This window comes from Rhipicephalus microplus, chromosome 7 (genome assembly GCF_043290135.1).
Source record: "Rhipicephalus microplus isolate Deutch F79 chromosome 7, USDA_Rmic, whole genome shotgun sequence".
Lineage (NCBI taxonomy): Eukaryota > Metazoa > Arthropoda > Arachnida > Ixodida > Ixodidae > Rhipicephalus > Rhipicephalus microplus.
In genome coordinates this window covers 34289047-34305286 of record NC_134706.1, presented here as the reverse complement: position 1 = coordinate 34305286, position 16240 = coordinate 34289047, and the positions used below count along the sequence as shown (strand labels likewise).

The 16240-nt window shown below is 46.2% G+C and overlaps 2 protein-coding genes across 2 annotated transcripts; both read right to left on the bottom strand.

The window, feature by feature from the left end:
• Positions 1-1950: 1950 nt before the first annotated feature.
• LOC119179757 (uncharacterized) lies at positions 1951-5225 on the bottom strand. Its single transcript, XM_037430885.2, has 2 exons — positions 3727-5225; positions 1951-2377 (listed from the first exon to the last, which is right to left on the bottom strand). Exons 1-2 carry the CDS (start codon positions 5098-5100, stop codon positions 2069-2071), a joined length of 1683 nt encoding a protein of 560 aa, XP_037286782.2. The 5' UTR covers positions 5101-5225; the 3' UTR covers positions 1951-2068.
• Positions 5226-7958: 2733 nt separating this feature from the next.
• LOC119179278 (uncharacterized) lies at positions 7959-10335 on the bottom strand. Its single transcript, XM_037430346.2, has 2 exons — positions 8827-10335; positions 7959-8387 (listed from the first exon to the last, which is right to left on the bottom strand). Exons 1-2 carry the CDS (start codon positions 10201-10203, stop codon positions 8076-8078), a joined length of 1689 nt encoding a protein of 562 aa, XP_037286243.2. The 5' UTR covers positions 10204-10335; the 3' UTR covers positions 7959-8075.
• Positions 10336-16240: the final 5905 nt, after the last annotated feature.

Sequence of the window (16240 nt, the reverse complement as noted above, 5' to 3'; positions counted from 1 at the left end):
GAAAAGGAATGGAGAGAGAGAAAGAGAGAAGTAAAAATTGAGGCAGAAAAGTAAAAGATTTGGAGCCAGTTATAGAAGTCAACGAAGAGAGAACATCGCGGATAAGACAACCGTCTAGCACAAAATACGCCGCAGAACCAAGGCGGAGTCGTTCAACCTTCAGGCATCGAAGGACACCGGTCAAGTCCTCTTTCTAGTTTCACCAATTGCACCGGCCATGTGCTTCCCGCAGTCAAGCTATCGGTGCAAACTTATTATTCTCATGTGCCCCTCCTAACGTTCTTTTCAATCCTCTCACGCTGTCCTTGATGTACGAACTGCTCAGTAACACAAGAAGATTGTTGGTTATCTTGCCTTTGCCCCACGCACCAGTTTTTTACGGATTTCAATGAAGATGCAGTTAACGACTGTGTTTCCAAACCGCCGTTTCTCTTGTAGTTCCTTAGACGAAGAGTGATCAATATAAGTTGGCACCGTTGACACAGAGACACCACCGGCTAGCTTCTTCTGCACTTGAGGTGTGTACGAGTGTGTGTCTCCGTTTAATATTTGATGACGCACATGCCTGGCTGAACCGCAGTTCACTGCATCTGCGCGTCACGTGGCACTTCATTACGGCAGAAATAAGGGTGATCTGCAGTACCAGAAACCGGACTGCTGACATCTGGCGATCAACAGCATGGCAGCTATATCGCGGTTCGCTAAAACACAAAAACACAGCATTTCAAGCTGCTTGAAGATAATTAGAGGGCGAAGCTTTCGGAGAAGATTATTGTGCTTAAAGTTGAGATAGTACTGAGACTGATTGTGGTTGTGATACGTATATATTTTTTATTGAAAGAGATAGTTCTGAGACCAATTGTGATATAGCGGTGATACATCTTTAGAGCTGATATGAGGTTCCGAGTTCCAGGTTACGTTTAGACTTCATAATCACAGCTTCATTAGCTATCGTCTCTGGTGTAGAATTTTCTTGTCGGTATTGCCGCCTTGCATCCGCTTCAAGTTGTCTCAACTGCGCGTTAGCTTGGCGTTTTTCCCGCTTAGCATTTGCTTCCTTAGCCCTAGTCTGTGGTGTAGAACTTTGTTGTCACCGTCGCCGCTTTGCATCCGCTTCCTTCTGTTTTGTCTCCGCGGTAGCTTCACGTCGACGGCGATGCTGATACTAGCACGTCGCGCTTTCCTGCGTTCGTCTTCGTCTACATGAGAGAAGACAATGTGTGGTATGGAACGTTGTTATATATAAATATATATACATATATATATATATAGCGTTGACAGCAGTGCCATCACAACTACAATTAACCACAGCGCCCTCTGTAGCTTATAAGTTGAAGGTTACATGGTGTTACGGACAGACGGGAGATTGCGGACATCGTGAGGTCTTAAGGAGCTTCGGCTCTAAAAGTACAGATTAATTAACCGTGTCATCGAAGTAGACTTCCAGTGCAATAGTGTTATTTTTGTTGCGATGGTGACGAGGCAGCTGCAAGATTGTTTCATCCAAGCTCATCTTCAAAGTGCAACACAGCCACGATGTTGCAATGCATGCGCGCGGTTAATATGCGTACAAGTTTCACCGACGCCGAGACTAGTTCAAAGCAGTAAGAAGAACTGGGCATGCACAAAGCATACAGCGCAAAGGCAAGATGTCCGCAGGTAATCAGAAGCAAGACTGTATTCTAAAGAAAGCCAAGCTCGCGAGAGGAAGGAAGATGGGCAGACGTAATTAAGAATATTACGGCGATAACATGACCCCTTAAACAACCGGGCGGGGCTAACTGTCTATACTTGGAGGATGCCCTTGACTTGCAGTGGGCGCAGCTAGGCCGATGATGAAGGTTTGGCGATACAGACGTTAAGGATTTGTCGTTGAAACACGTGGGCACTCGTACATTTTTCGCGTGCACGCCTCATGCTTCGCTATGCGATTCCATTATGAAGCATAAAGAAGAACACAGTATGCTCTGTTTATTTCTGCACATGTACCAAATAAACACAAGGCGCAATGTCCTATACATATACAGCAAATATTGCTTGTCATCCATAAAAGTACAGGTTAGACAAACTACAGCATCGGCTGGAAGTCTCGGTTCAGTGGCTTTGCGAGTCCTATGAAAGTAGCTGTAGAACAACTTTGGAAGCAGGGACCGCTTCTAATCAGATCTTCACCCACTCCGCCACTTTGTCTTTGTATCCAGGTGACGCTATCACGCACGGGGCTGCCCTGTTCGCACCTGTAGTGGACGTGCAGGCACTTGAGCAGTGGCAGGCTCCGCTGCACGGAGGCCACGCAATCCAGCAATACACTTTCCGGCGCCCACGTATATAACAGGAGGTACAAGTACTGGAGGTCGGGGAAGCGGAACAGGTTGCTCTGCAAATGAAACAATGTGGAAAGGTCATAGCTGCCCCGGAGCATCATAACTTCGAACAGGGCAAAGGTGACTGTTAAAATCAAGCGCAGCTGTCCGTAGCCAAAGATCTTGGGTGTGCTAAAAAGAGTAGAAAGTTAATTATGATACGACAGAAACAGCAGCAATATTTTAAAGGTTGCCCTTTTACACTACATCGCAGAGGAAATGAAGGGTAACAATGTAGTGGAAAGAAAAGCCGAGAACCACACATCGTGTTGGAGAACGAAAGGCGATTAGAGAAACGCAGGAAAATGGTAATATGGGCAGGTGTACAGAAAGGTAAACAAGTGAAAAAAAATTAACCTGACGAGGAAGCAAAAACCTCGTAAACTGATCTAAGAATACAGAACGAAAACTGGAACACGCGCACACACCCTCAAGCACAGAATTTTCAACTGACGTTTTACCAAAAAAAGTAGGTTGATAAGTTCTTCAAAGTATTGTAAACAAGAAAAACACGCAATGACACTGCAAAGACAAGATTTAGTGAGCGTTACGAACGCAAGAGTGACCCGATAAGTTCATCGAAGAAGTCCATGACATTCCTGGATAGCGATCTGGAAAGAGAGTTGACACAGCTAAACGCCCTTTTTGCGAATAAAGGCATTTTGAAACGTGCACAAACGTCACCTAACGCGCAGCCACGTCAACCGCAGGAGCTCGAAACGATCGATAAGAGAAGTAACAAAAGGGTAACCACGAGAAAGGAAATGCAGTCGCGGTAGGCAGAGTGAGACGGAGTGCTGACAATGTTTTTAGAGACAAAGCGGAATCCGCTCGCCGTGGACGGAGTGAACTGGATAAGATTGGTTGATTGATATGTGGAGTTGAACGTTCCGAAACCCCCATAAGATTATAAGAGACGCCGTAGTGGAGTGCTCCGGAAATTTCGACCACCTGGGGTTCTTTAATGTGCACCCAAATATCAGCACACGGGCCTACAACACTTCTGCCTCCATCGCAAATGCAGCCGCCGCCACCAGGATTCGATCCTGCGACCTGCTGGCGAAGATTGGGAGAGGAGTACGTACCGATAGGAGGATGTACGAAGACCACAGGAAACATTGATTGGTATCAGACGAAACAACCTAGCTAACGCACAATGCGGTGCATCACGACGCACAAGTACTACAAATAAAGGCACTGTTCTTAAACATCGCTATGCAACGCTAGCAAAAATTGAATGAGCCTCAATGGTGCATAAGAAAAATAACATTCGTCACAGCTGCTGTTGTTGACGCCATGAAAGCAGCGAGCAGTTTTCGCTTATGAGAGCAAAAGGGTACCTACAACAACAAAAGGCACTCACCAGCAGATCCGTGTCATCAAACCGAAGGAGGCGGTGTTTTAAAATAAGGCAGCTCGGATCAATGCTGTGGGAGAGCGCTCGACTTATGCGCTCGTAGTCCAGCTCCAAAGGGCAGCCGGCCAACCGCAGTGTGGAAACTGGCCTGCAGCACTCGATGAACCACTGGCACGCGGCGTCGTGCACCTCACTCAATGTCAGCCTGGCAAGCCCGTTCCGAAAGGCGGGACTGGCAGAGCAGCGAAATAACTCAACAAACAACGCCCGACGCTCACATCCAAAGCACCGACAAACATTGTCTTTTCTCTCAAAGCGAACGTCAAGTTCCTTGAAGTCGGGACAACAGGCTGCCACACATTGCAGAACCGTCGGGTCGCGAAAACCGCAAGGGGGTGCCGAGAGCGACTGCAGGAATGGCAGACGACCGTCCTGAAGGAAAATGGTCACGTCGACATTGGGTCCGAAATGGAACGAGCTAACGTTGAGCTCGACCAGCTGCACAAGCTGCGTGCAAAATATTGCAAGACTCGCTCTGTACCTGCCCCTCGCAGCTGGATAGAATAAATTCTGATCCGCTGGTGAGAGTACGACACAGAGTTGGCGCACGTTGCTCCAGTTGTGTTTGAAGCTGGCTTCCCGAAACCATTCAGGCGCGAGGCGGTCGTCAATCGCGAACAGGGTCATTTGGAAAGGCATTGAGAGGCATATGACGCTGGTGGTCACAAGGTCTCGTAGGGTAGTGCAGCTCCGGAAGTTTATTGACTTCTGGTAGGTAAAGCTTGCGGAAACAGCGGCGTAGGAAGCGAGATCTAACGCAGCTGGCGGTTCACGTAGAATGTATGAACGCAGGTCGGAGGTCAACCTGAACGTGTCCAGTTGCTTGTGTTCTACAAGGAGGATGGGGCACTCCTCTACGGCTTCGTGGAAAAGACCAGATACAAGATGTACGTGTAGGTAGTTCGCGTTTGGGAAGCAACGTAGTAAAGTAGACAGTACTTTCAAATTCTGCTTTCGGCCGGTTTCAACATACACGCGGTGCAGTTTCAGAGCCACGCAGCCTTCAGAGGCCACCAATGCGGATAGCCGTCGCATCTCGAGGAACTCTAGGCGTCCCGGAAGAAGGACGGTAAACTCGATTTCCTCGAGGTGGGGTAGCTGAACTGCCAACTTCAATACGTCGCTGGGCAGAATCGGGCAGGCGACGAACATCAAGCGTCGGAGTTGCTTACATTGCGTGATGAAGGGAAGCACTTGTTGGGCGTCGACGTCGATGCAATTGGTGAGGTCCAAGTCTGTGACCGCCGCTGGTGCTCCGGCGTGGCTCAGCCGCTCGGCCAGTTTGCTCAGTGGTTCGTTGGCACGCAGGCGCACGTTCATTTCTGTGATCTGGCGAACTGTTCGCGCTCATTGAACGACAGCTCGGAGTGGCCTTCGTTAGGTCGATAAATGCGAAATATATGTTAACCGAGCCTCCCACGTGATTCCCGAACGGACGACATATTCATCGAAGGCGTGACACGAGGCGAAAGCTGTGAAAATATGACGTCACGGAGGAGCGTAGATGCTATCGTACCTCCTGAGGCAAACTAATCAAGTACATGGCCAGCTCTTTCAAGAGCGTATATGTTCATACATTCTCTAGCCTCCTTCGGGGTGTGCGTAATCTGCTCCACGTCATTACGCACGAAGTCACGTGCTTTGATTGTTTAAAGAGTAGGGTGTTGGCCGAGCAAGCTTTTAAGTATGGTAGTTGGAATTCAACGTTCCAAAACGACATGACTACGAAAGACGTCGTAGTGCAGGGGGTCGACAACACGTGGCTCGCGAGCATCAAGGGGCATTCCGCGGCCCTCACATGACTGTTTTCACCATGAAATAAATTTTTATTTATCGAGTTTGCTCGTGAGCTACACTGACAAGTCTGGTATGAAGCATTTGCTTCGTGAGGTACGCCTCATGGTCGCCATGCCTTCAAGCATAACCGTGAAGCAAAATCTATATTTCAGAAACCGCGTCGACATTTTAAGTCGTTTTCGAGATAGATACGAACACGTTGCAATCTTGGAGCCAAATCCTTTTCAGAAATGGGACGTAAATGAGATATACGCAAAGTCCCTTTTTTAAATGTGGCTACGCTTTTTAATGTGGCTACGCTTGCAGACAGTTTGTACAAACACCCATTCCATTCCCACCCACCACTTTGCTCTTCTTTCCTGTCGCAGGCCTTACAGGGTTGAATTGTGTTACTGCGGGCTGCTGGCCCGAGTGAGTTCGAGACCAGTGCCGCAGTGAGAGGCCCCGAAAATTTCTGCCATCCGGTGTTCTGTAACACACACGTTAATCGAAGTACATCCATCTCTGGTAGTTTCACCTCCAACGACAATGTGGTCACCATGGCAGGAATTTTGATTGCCAACACCTGCGTGTTGGCAATCGAGCCGAACAATTGATAGACCGATTTGTCGGATAAAGAGCGGTTTGACGATTCCGGCGTCCTTAGTGAACTCGTGTCGACTTCCAAGCACCTTTCGCAGCCCATCTTCACTCCAGGAAGGAGACAGACCAAAGGCTGGTAAATATAGGAGTGTGTAATCACTGATTTCGATGTTACTATTTGTTGTCAGGCATGCTGTATATTGGACCAGACTGGAGAGGGAGAGCCATCGCCTTGAAAATTTCGCCCATGATTGATGACCCCTGAGCACGCAATGAACATCTAACAAACGCGCGTATGATTTTGCTCGTGATAAATGAGGCAGTTTTCCTTTCTTGCTTTTGTAATCAGCGCGGACAACTGGTAATAACTGATGATACTTTTGGCACTAATTGAGCTAGCGCACATAACATCGAAGAACAGGACGGGTGGCACACATCAAAGTAATTTCATTGTACAGTGGAAAGCAGATTTCATAGCACAACCATGATGAGTTCTCACAACATGATGATTTCTCGAGCATTAGAGCTTTTATTAACTAACGAACCATAACCTATTTTGGAGAAATCTAATCTCCTTATTCTGAAGGGACAGCGAAACCGTGATGAAGAAGGTGTCGCCACTTTGCCTTATGTGACACGCCTCTATCACTTCTCTCCGTTTTTTTTACGCTCTGCCGATTAAATTCGCTTCAGTGAACTTTGAATACCATCCAAACACCTTGCGATAGATTGCTTCAGACTGCCAAAACCATTTTTTCACATTGAGACGGTGTTGTCAGGCCCTGTCCTTGACACACTGTTCGGTTTGGCCAATGTATTCCTTTTTCGCAATTTAATGGGACAAAAAGGGATACCGCTCCAGATACCACTCAGTAAAAACGGCAGCATGCTTAGTAGAACACACCTTTTTACTTTCTGCTCATCATGGTACTCACCGCTGACAGTTTGGCGGTGCGTGAACAACGCTTAAAATGAAGATCGATTGAACGCCAGCCATCGCACCACCCAAAGTGGATTGGTCCAGTTTGCCATCACGTTCTGCACATTGGTGCTGCGGCCGCTCCGAGTATTCCCATGCTTAGTACGCTCTAGCTGAAGTCTTGCGTTTTACCTTGCATTTAAACGCGACGTTACACTGCAATAAATAATATTTACATGTTTCGTGTGCTGGTGAATTTTAGAAGCTTCCGATGAAAATACGAGCCCAACGCGCCCATTGAGCTTCTTCTGAAACTCACGTGGCGAGTAGCGACAGGACTCCAATCTTCATGATACATGTATAAAATCCGCCGCGAGTGACAGTTTATCGATCGCCGACAATCTGCTCGCCGCTCTCTGTGCTGAATAGTCGGACCTTGAGTTTCGCGGGCGCCAATTTGCCCGGATTCAGAGCTTGGTTTTGAACCAACCGTCTATTGCCTCCTTTAACGTCACAACCACGTGACAATATCGAAGATTGGTTGCTTATTAAGTAGCACAAAGCAGTGATACTATACGAGTGTACAGCACAGGTTACCAGAGTCAAATTGAAGAAGAGGGAATCGGCATACGCAGAGTATGTGAACTTGTCATTAAAACTAACTTAATATTCCAAGGACAGGCAAGGACGTCAGAAGAGGGGCAAAGAGGCTTAAAAGGTAAATGGTCAGTTGTGGTTAAGAAGTATACGTACTTATTGTACTCGCAACATCGACAATTGTCGGCGAAAGTTTTAATAGAAATCTCGTGTCCGCTTGGTATTTCTTACCGACGGCTCGTACAAGATTTCAGTATGCCAAAAGCAATCCCGTGATGAACCATTAAGTACGCAGTCTGGATCCTTTATTAGTGCACATGTAAAACGTAATAAACGATAACGTGATACTATCTACAGCAAACTTTTTGCGTGTCATTCATAAAAGTATCGCGGCTTCAAGTTACAGCATCGGCTGAATGTGACGGTTCAGCGGCTTTATAAGTCCGATGAACGTAGCTGTCGAACAAGCTTGGAAGCAGGGGCCATCTTGAACCACGCGATAATCACCCTGTACCCCTCGAAGTCCTCGTAGCCACGTGATAGTCTTAAGAATCGCAGGGTCAGTGACGTCCTGGTAGTGAACGTGCAGGCACTTCAGCTGTGGTAGGCTCTGGCAGGCATTGGTTACGGCAAGCAATGCCGCATTGGGTGAAAGAGGAGTTTCCGATAAAAGGTACAGGTACCGGAGATCAGCCAAGCGGCGCACGTTGGTCTGTAATGGAACGGCGTGGAAATTTCTGTTTCATGAATGGTTTAACAGAAAAAACAGTTCAAGGACGAGTTTCTGAAACGAGCGAATCAGAGCTTGGGCTTCCTATAGCCCTGTTTGGTAAAGTCGTGACACAGAGAATCACTAAATGGTTGGGATACTACGCCTTTGTTTTATGACTGATTGCTCGCGCCAATGTGCAAGTTCGCGAAAAAAGAGCACCGTGGTGCTTACAGTCTAGTACCATTACAGCACATCAGTATTAACTGCGCCACACCCACAAGGCTTGAAACATAGTAGGCAGCATGGACTACCATAGCGTATGAAGTAAAAATAATCTCAATACAGCTGGCGTGGTAGACATGCTTCAAAGACATTAAGCCAGCGAGACATATCGCGTTCGTGGCAAGGAGAGACTATGCGCACAGGAATAGATACTCACAGGCAAATCCACGTCGTCCAACCGAAATATGTGGTGCTGTAAAATGAAGCAGCTCGTCCCGGTGCTGTCGGCGAGAGTGCTACACAGACGCCCGAAGTCCAACTTCGAAGGGCAATATGACAATCGCAGTGTGGCCATTGGGCAGCAGCATTCGATCAACCACCGGCACATAACGTCTCGAACGTAGCACAAGGTCAACATCGCAAGTCCATTCGGAAAGGCGGGACCGGTGTAATTGCGAAATTCGGCGACAAGCGAGCTTTCATCCTCGCAGCCCTCGCACCGGGACAAGTTGCCCCTCGTCTCGAAGCGCACGTCCAGTTCCCTGAAGTCAGGGCAGTGTAGCGACAGACGGCGCAGAGCCGAGACGCAGCGAAACCCGCAAGGGGGAGCCGAGAGTGACTGCAGGAACTGCAGCGAGCCTTCTTGAAGCAGTGCGCTCACGTCGAGGCCTGTTGCGAAGTGGAACGTGCTTATGTTAACCTCCACTACGTGTCTCAGCCTTGCGCTAAACTCACGAAGACAATCGAGGTAACTGCCGCCTGCGGCTGGGTAGACGCAGGTCTGGCTCGGTGGCAACAGCACGAGGCATAGCTGGCGCACGTGCTGCCACGTGTGCTTCTGACTAGCCAAACGAATCCTGTCCGGCGTTTTCTGGTCCTGAACAGCGACCAGGACAGTTTGAAATGGCATACACCTTCTTTCAACGCTGTCGATCACGAGGTCCTGTAGTCGAAGGCAACTCCAGAGGTTATTCGACCAGTGGTACCTGATGTTTGCGCAGACTGCGGCGAACTTGGCGAAAAAGAGCGGAACAACCGGCTCGATCTGAAAAGGCGAGGGCAGCTCCGAGGTGAAGGTGAACGTCTCCAGCCGTGTGCATGTCGCAATGAGGGTGTGGCATTCTCGAACAGCCTTATGGAACTCGCCGCCCAATAGGTGCACGTGCAAGTGGGCCACATTTGGAGAGTGTTTCATTAAGGCAAGCAGTCGGGCGAAATGGCGGTCCTGGCCAACTTCGCAGTATACGCGTCGCAGGTTGGAAGCGCCGCCGCTTCGAGGGTTCCCGGACGCTACGATGGGATTAATCTCGGCTTCCGAAGAGTCTCTCCCACCAAGGCAAGAGAACTCGACCTCCACAAGGTGTGGTAGCTGCTGAACCACAAGCCGGACCACGTCGCTCGATGGTATGGCGCAGGAGGCGCACCGCAGACATTGCAGCTGCTTGCATTCGGCGATGAGTGGAAGCAGTTGCGGGACGTCGACGTCGACGCAATTCGTAAGGTCCAACTCTGCGACGGCCAATGCTCCGCCAACGGCTTTCAGCTGTTCGGCCAGTCTGCTCACAGGTTCGTTGGCGCGCAGGCGTACGTTCATATTGGTGGTTGAGCAAACGGTTCACCCTCATTGAAAGTCAACTTCAAATTGCGTGGTTAGACGACCGAATTCCTACATATATATCAACGCGGAACAGTCAACACGGACGTGATAAGTGCCACCAGTATTGAAGAGCATGACGTCAGCGGTGTGCGGTGGCGCTCTGGTTGAATTCGAAGCAACCTTATCGGCGGAACCTTAGGTGAATGCTTTTATGGGCGTAGGTGTGCCGCTTCTAAAGTGATTGATATGTGGGCTTTAGCGTCCCAAAACAACCATATGATTTTGACAGGCGTCCGTAGTGGAGGGCTCCGGAAACTTCGAGCACACAGGAAACTTCGAGCACACAGATTGGCAGCTGTGGCAGCGCACTGAGCAACTGACCGAGATTACCGTATAATTTACTGCAGTTACTTTGGCCGATGCCCGATCGTCCAAGCTTGCTTCCCGAGGTGCTGCTTCATCGCCGGACGGCCTGATTGCTGCCACGGACTACCTTTCTCGTGGCGCCTTCGGAGACTGCGCAGCTCTACCTACGGCTGCGTTGTTTGGTGATATCGCCACTGGGCGGCACTGGAATCGTCAAGCAACGCTATAAAAGACCGGCACTGTCGACGGGATGTCATTGGCAGCAGCGGCAGCGCACTGAGCAACTGACCGAGATTACCGTATAATTTACTGCAGGTTGGTTTTGACGCCATTTGCGATTTTTTCGTTTCTCTTTTGCTGTCGCTGCTGCCGTTGTTCGCATTTTGAGCTTGTCCGAGTGTCTTCTAACGGTGTCCAAAATGCCAACGAATGCTGAATTGGCAAAGAGATTAGAGGAACTCGAGGAGCTGAAAACCGAGGCTTTAGTGGAGTCGGTGTTCGCAAGGATTCTGTTAAAGCTGCATCATTCTGGTTTCGATGCGGTGCAAATGAAGAAAGAAGTTGATGACCTTGTTGATAGCGCGAAATTCACGGAAAAAATTGTTGAGGAATTAGGGCAAGACAACGCGGCCTTGATGGCCGAAAACAAATCCCTGAAGTCTGAAAACCGCATGATGTCTGAGAAACTAGCTGAAATCGAACAATATTCACGGCTCAACAACGTCGTGATCAGAGGCGTACCGTGCACACAAGGGGTGGACTGTGTCGCGATCTTGCAAACGGTGGGTGAAAAGATCGGATGCCCGGTGTCACCATCTGACCTTGACCTCGTTCACCGTGTTCCTACAGCAAAGGAATGCAACAAAAACCTCCTTGTGCGATTTTGTTCAAGGGATAAGAAGACTGAATTCATAAGCAAGGCCCGACAAGCTAAGCTCTGCCTGAGGGACATCAACATAACACAGACACCTGACAATCCCGTGTACGTAAATGAGCATTTGACCCCTGCGAACAAGGCTCTCTTTTCTAAGGCTATAGCTCTAAAGAAAGAGAAAAAATGGATGTTTTTGTGGACAACAAACTGCCAAATCAAAGCTCGCAAGACAACCGACAGTAAAGTATACAGGATACGCGATGAGGCTGATCTGGCTAAAATTAACTAATTGGCTCCCATTGTACATAATGCGCATGCGCCCGCCATGCCTTCTTCGTCGGCTCTTCTGTCACCTCTGCAACTAAACTCGTTTATAGGGAGTAACTCCCGCTCATTTATTTATCTTAATGCCAGAAGCCTACGAAAACATGTTGATGAATTTCAGTCTTCTTTCCACGTTTACCAACCCTTTCTCAGTAATTGCAGTTACAGAAACTTGGTTATCAGAAGACGATAGAAATCTGTTCGGTTTCCCTTCCTACACGCCATATTACAGTCACAGGTTGTCTAGCAATCATGGTGGCGCAGCCACATACGTATCTTCTAACGCTTCCTGTAAACGAAGGTTTGATCTCGAATTAAACACGCTCTACTGTGAATCGGTCTGGCTTGAGTTTGAGCATACTTTTCTTAATATAGATAACAAAAGATTCATATTAGGCTGTATATACCGCTCACCGTCTTCTCCAGTTACTGAATTTTGCACAAACTTGCAGCGCTTCCTAAATATTATTTCTCTTGAAAAGAAAAATGCTATTATCATGGGTGACATCAACATTAATTTATTCGACGATTTCTCACCTAACTCAATCAACTATCTAGCTGCACTAAACAGCTTCGGGTGTGAATCTTTAATCAGTCTTCCAACTAGACCAAACAGCAATAGCAATGGGTCCCTCATTGATCATGCATTTTCAAATCTACTCACGCCACCAGACGCTGGAGTGCTAGAAATTAATATTACTGACCACTATCCCATATTTCTGCGTTTCGATTCCACTGCAAAACGTGATTCAGCTTCCTTTATTCGTGATATATTGGACAAGCAGAAATTTATTAATACCGTTGCTAACACTAACTGGTCTGAAGTTTATCTTAAAGCTGATGCACAAGAACTTTCACCCTCTTTTAATCTTTGCTCCTATCACATGTTCAATCTTGTACATATAAGCAAAAATGCAAAAAAATAATCGCATCACCAGCAAATCCTTGGCTGACGAGGAGATTAATAACAGACATGCGCAAACGTGACAACCTCTACAAAAAACTAAAAAGCAACCGTTTAACACGAATTTGCTTGCTCGCTATAAAAAATTTTGCAACCTAATAAACACCCAGCTAAAGGAAGCTAAAAGAAAGTATTATGCGCAAAGATAACTGAGGCCAGAAATAGTACGAGAAAAAAAATGGGACATCAATAATTCCTTTTTAAATAGGAATCCACGTTCGGATAAAATAGCTACAATTCTTCATAATGATGTCACTTATAGTGACCCAGCTGACATCACCGATCAGTTTGAAAACTTCTTTTTAACGTCGAGCACACCCTACCTTTAATAAATGAAATGGCCTTAGATCGCCTACCCGATTCGTTCTTTCAGTTTCCCACAACTCCAGATGAAATAATCAGCGTTATAGGTACCCTAAATATGACGAGTGCTGGCCTTGACGGCATTCACCCCTCCCATATAAAATTGGTAGCTTACCATATATCAAATGTATTCTCTTCAATTGTGAATTTAATGTTTAGAACAGGTGCTTTCGCGCTTGAACTGAAGCAGGGTAAAATAATCCCCATACATAAAGAAGGAGATGATTCGTTATTTAATAACTACCGCCCCATTTGCATCTTACTCTTTTTGAGTAAAGTAATAGAAAAACTGATCTGTACACGTCTCACAAATTACCTGAACAAATTTAATATACTATCGCCTTGTCAATTTGGCTTCCGTTCCAGCTACTCCAGTGACCTTGCGCTAATATCACCTTGGCTATTGACAGTGACCTTGGCTATTGACAACAGTTACTATGCGGGCAGCATTTTCATCGACCTAACTAAAGCTTTTGATTCGATCAATCATCACATTCTTTTCAATAAACTTGAAGCATTTGGTATAACTGGCTCAACATTACTATTATTGCGTAGCTATCTCTGCAACAGGACACAGAAGGTGGTAATTTCTAATGCATATTCGTCAACCAAATTAACTAACATTCAATCCATCAATACTTATTTCAATCCATCAATACTTATGTCACTGTATTTTTCTTTTGTTCATTCGCACATTTCTTACTGTATTACTTCATGGGGTAACACATACACCACTGATCTTACTTCAGTTCAGACAATTCAAAATCAAGCGATAAGAATTCTCACGTCAAGCCCATATCTCTCTAACGCTAAGTCACTACTTCACGAAAACAATATATTAACTGTATCTGAGCTAGTTAAATATAACCTTGGTATTTACATGTATAGAACTATAAATAACCAACTTCCTCACTTTACTACCATTCTCTCAAATAACAATGTCACAAGGTTTGCCCTTAACAATAACTTTCTACTGCCAAAAGTTCGCACCAATTATGGCAAACAAACCATTCATTTTTCCGGAATTTCTTTTTGGAATAGTTTACCTTCCGACATTAAAGTATGCCGTTCCTTGAAGGTAATTAAATGGAAGTTAAAAAATCATATCATGTCAACTAACTAGCCTGTTTTGCTGTTTCTTAATTGATTCCTGTTCATTGCGAGTTGCGTTCTGTAATCACTTGTCATTAAAGTTAGCGCGTTACTCCTGCTTTTAAATTGTATCTGTGAGATTACAAGGGTATATCCTTAATTTATTTGTTTCAATTGCATTTTACTGTAGCTCTGTCTCCCTGCTATGTACATCACAATCATTCTCAATTCTACATTGTACAAGAGGTCCCCTTGCAGTCTCTGACTATGGGACCTCTTTCTGTATATCATGCACATGTATTCTTCTTCATTTAGCACAATAAAACCTTCTGTTCTGTACAGCATTTTCGCCTCCATCGAAAAAGCAGCCGCCGAAGCCGGTATTCAATCCCAGCCTTCTGACACTTGCTACGATCCAACAGATCAAAAATCCGCTTGGTATGCCTTGCGACGAAAAAAAAAACGGTGCCATTCTTTTCGGTATGCTCGTAACCTTTTTTCGTTTGGCCGGAAGGTACAAACTGTTTGTTTTTGAGGGCATAAAACTTCACGCATATAGGGGCGACAATGAGGTGGGTGCATTTTGGCAATGTATTGTAGCCAGCTAATAGTTGATTGACGCAAGAAGACCATTAAGGTCACGTTAGTGGCCCCTATTGCTTTCTCCATTTTTGGTGCACCAGCAGTGAGTGATAGGAATTGCCTAAGTCCTGTAGCATAGAACGTGCTTGAATATTAGACATTTTCTGTTAGGCAGTCCAAGATATGTCCATAGGCCGCACAAATTACAGCTACTTTGAATAGATTAGCTGTTCCAAGAAAAAAATACGACTGATACCTCTGGCTTAGGAGATTGTACAACACGCCAAAGTGAAACATCTCTTTACAGATGTAGTTGAGCTTTTACTGTGCACTGTTTCGGTGAAAGAGCGAAGGAATGAATGCTACGTCCACAAATTTCAATGCAACACGAAAAATGGCAAGCACCTAAAAATAATATTTGCAGCGCGCGCTTGAAGCAGAAAGGACGCACAAAATGAGCATACACATAGTTCGGCCGAACTAACAACTCTCGACGCTCGACACTTAAAGAGCTATGCTCAAACACAAAGACTCAAAAAAAAGAACGCACAACTATACACACGGGACGTGCGCGAACAGCTGCTTCGTGTGTGAGCAGCGTGCTGCTTTCGCCGCAGTGGGCGAAGTGCACATACGTGCACGCACTTTAACCACTGAAATATTTCAAAGCAAACTTGTGGTTGAAGCACGAAACGTACAAAGTGCATCGATCGGGAGATAAGCACGCGCGCATCGTTGCGCACGGGTCGACCACTTCAGAACGCGTGCTAGCTATGTGCCCTTCGAGCCATTGGCCAGCGATGACGAAAAAGCACTGAATTCGCTGTGGCTCCGAAGAACACCAACGGTAGCTGGCCGAAACTATAGCTATTCTGCATGAGTGGCAGTTTTTAAATGCAAAGCATTTCTTAGCGAACTTCAGCAACATTGAGCGTGTCTATCTATCTATCTATCTATCTATCTATCTATCTATCTATCTATCTATCTATCTATCTATCTATCTATCTATCTATCTATCTATCTATCTATCTATCTATCTATCTATCTATCTATCTATCTATCTATCTATCTATCTATCTATCTATCTATCTATCTATCTATCTATCTATCTATCTATCTATCTATCTATCTATCTATCTATCTATCTATCTATCTATCTATCTATCTATCTATCTATCTATCTATCTATCTATCTATCTATCTATCTATCTAGCCACTTACGTTTGGGTGATCTCGTGGTCCTCCCCCCCTTAACTTGTTGGCATGAACCAAAATCAACGTGGGTTGGTAAGATGGTTTGACGAATATGACGCGCTGGTCAAGACATGAATAATGTCAAAATGCAGTCGTGTACGTCGTCAAACACTTCCCGCCAGACATGGTACATACACACGGGCGTGTATGTTCCACTGGCCTGCGGGTATCCGCCACAGGCGATTGACGTTTACTATCTATACCCAGGAACTACG

Coding starts and splice junctions, on each gene's coding strand:
- LOC119179278 (XM_037430346.2), bottom strand. CDS start 10,203: ATGAACGTACGCCTGCGCGCCAACGAACCTGTGAGCAGACTGGCCGAA. Junction 8,388..8,826: donor TGGACGACGTGGATTTGCCT/GTGAGTATCTAT, acceptor GTTCCATTACAG/ACCAACGTGCGCCGCTTGGC.
- LOC119179757 (XM_037430885.2), bottom strand. CDS start 5,100: ATGAACGTGCGCCTGCGTGCCAACGAACCACTGAGCAAACTGGCCGAG. Junction 2,378..3,726: donor TTGATGACACGGATCTGCTG/GTGAGTGCCTTT, acceptor TTTCATTTGCAG/AGCAACCTGTTCCGCTTCCC.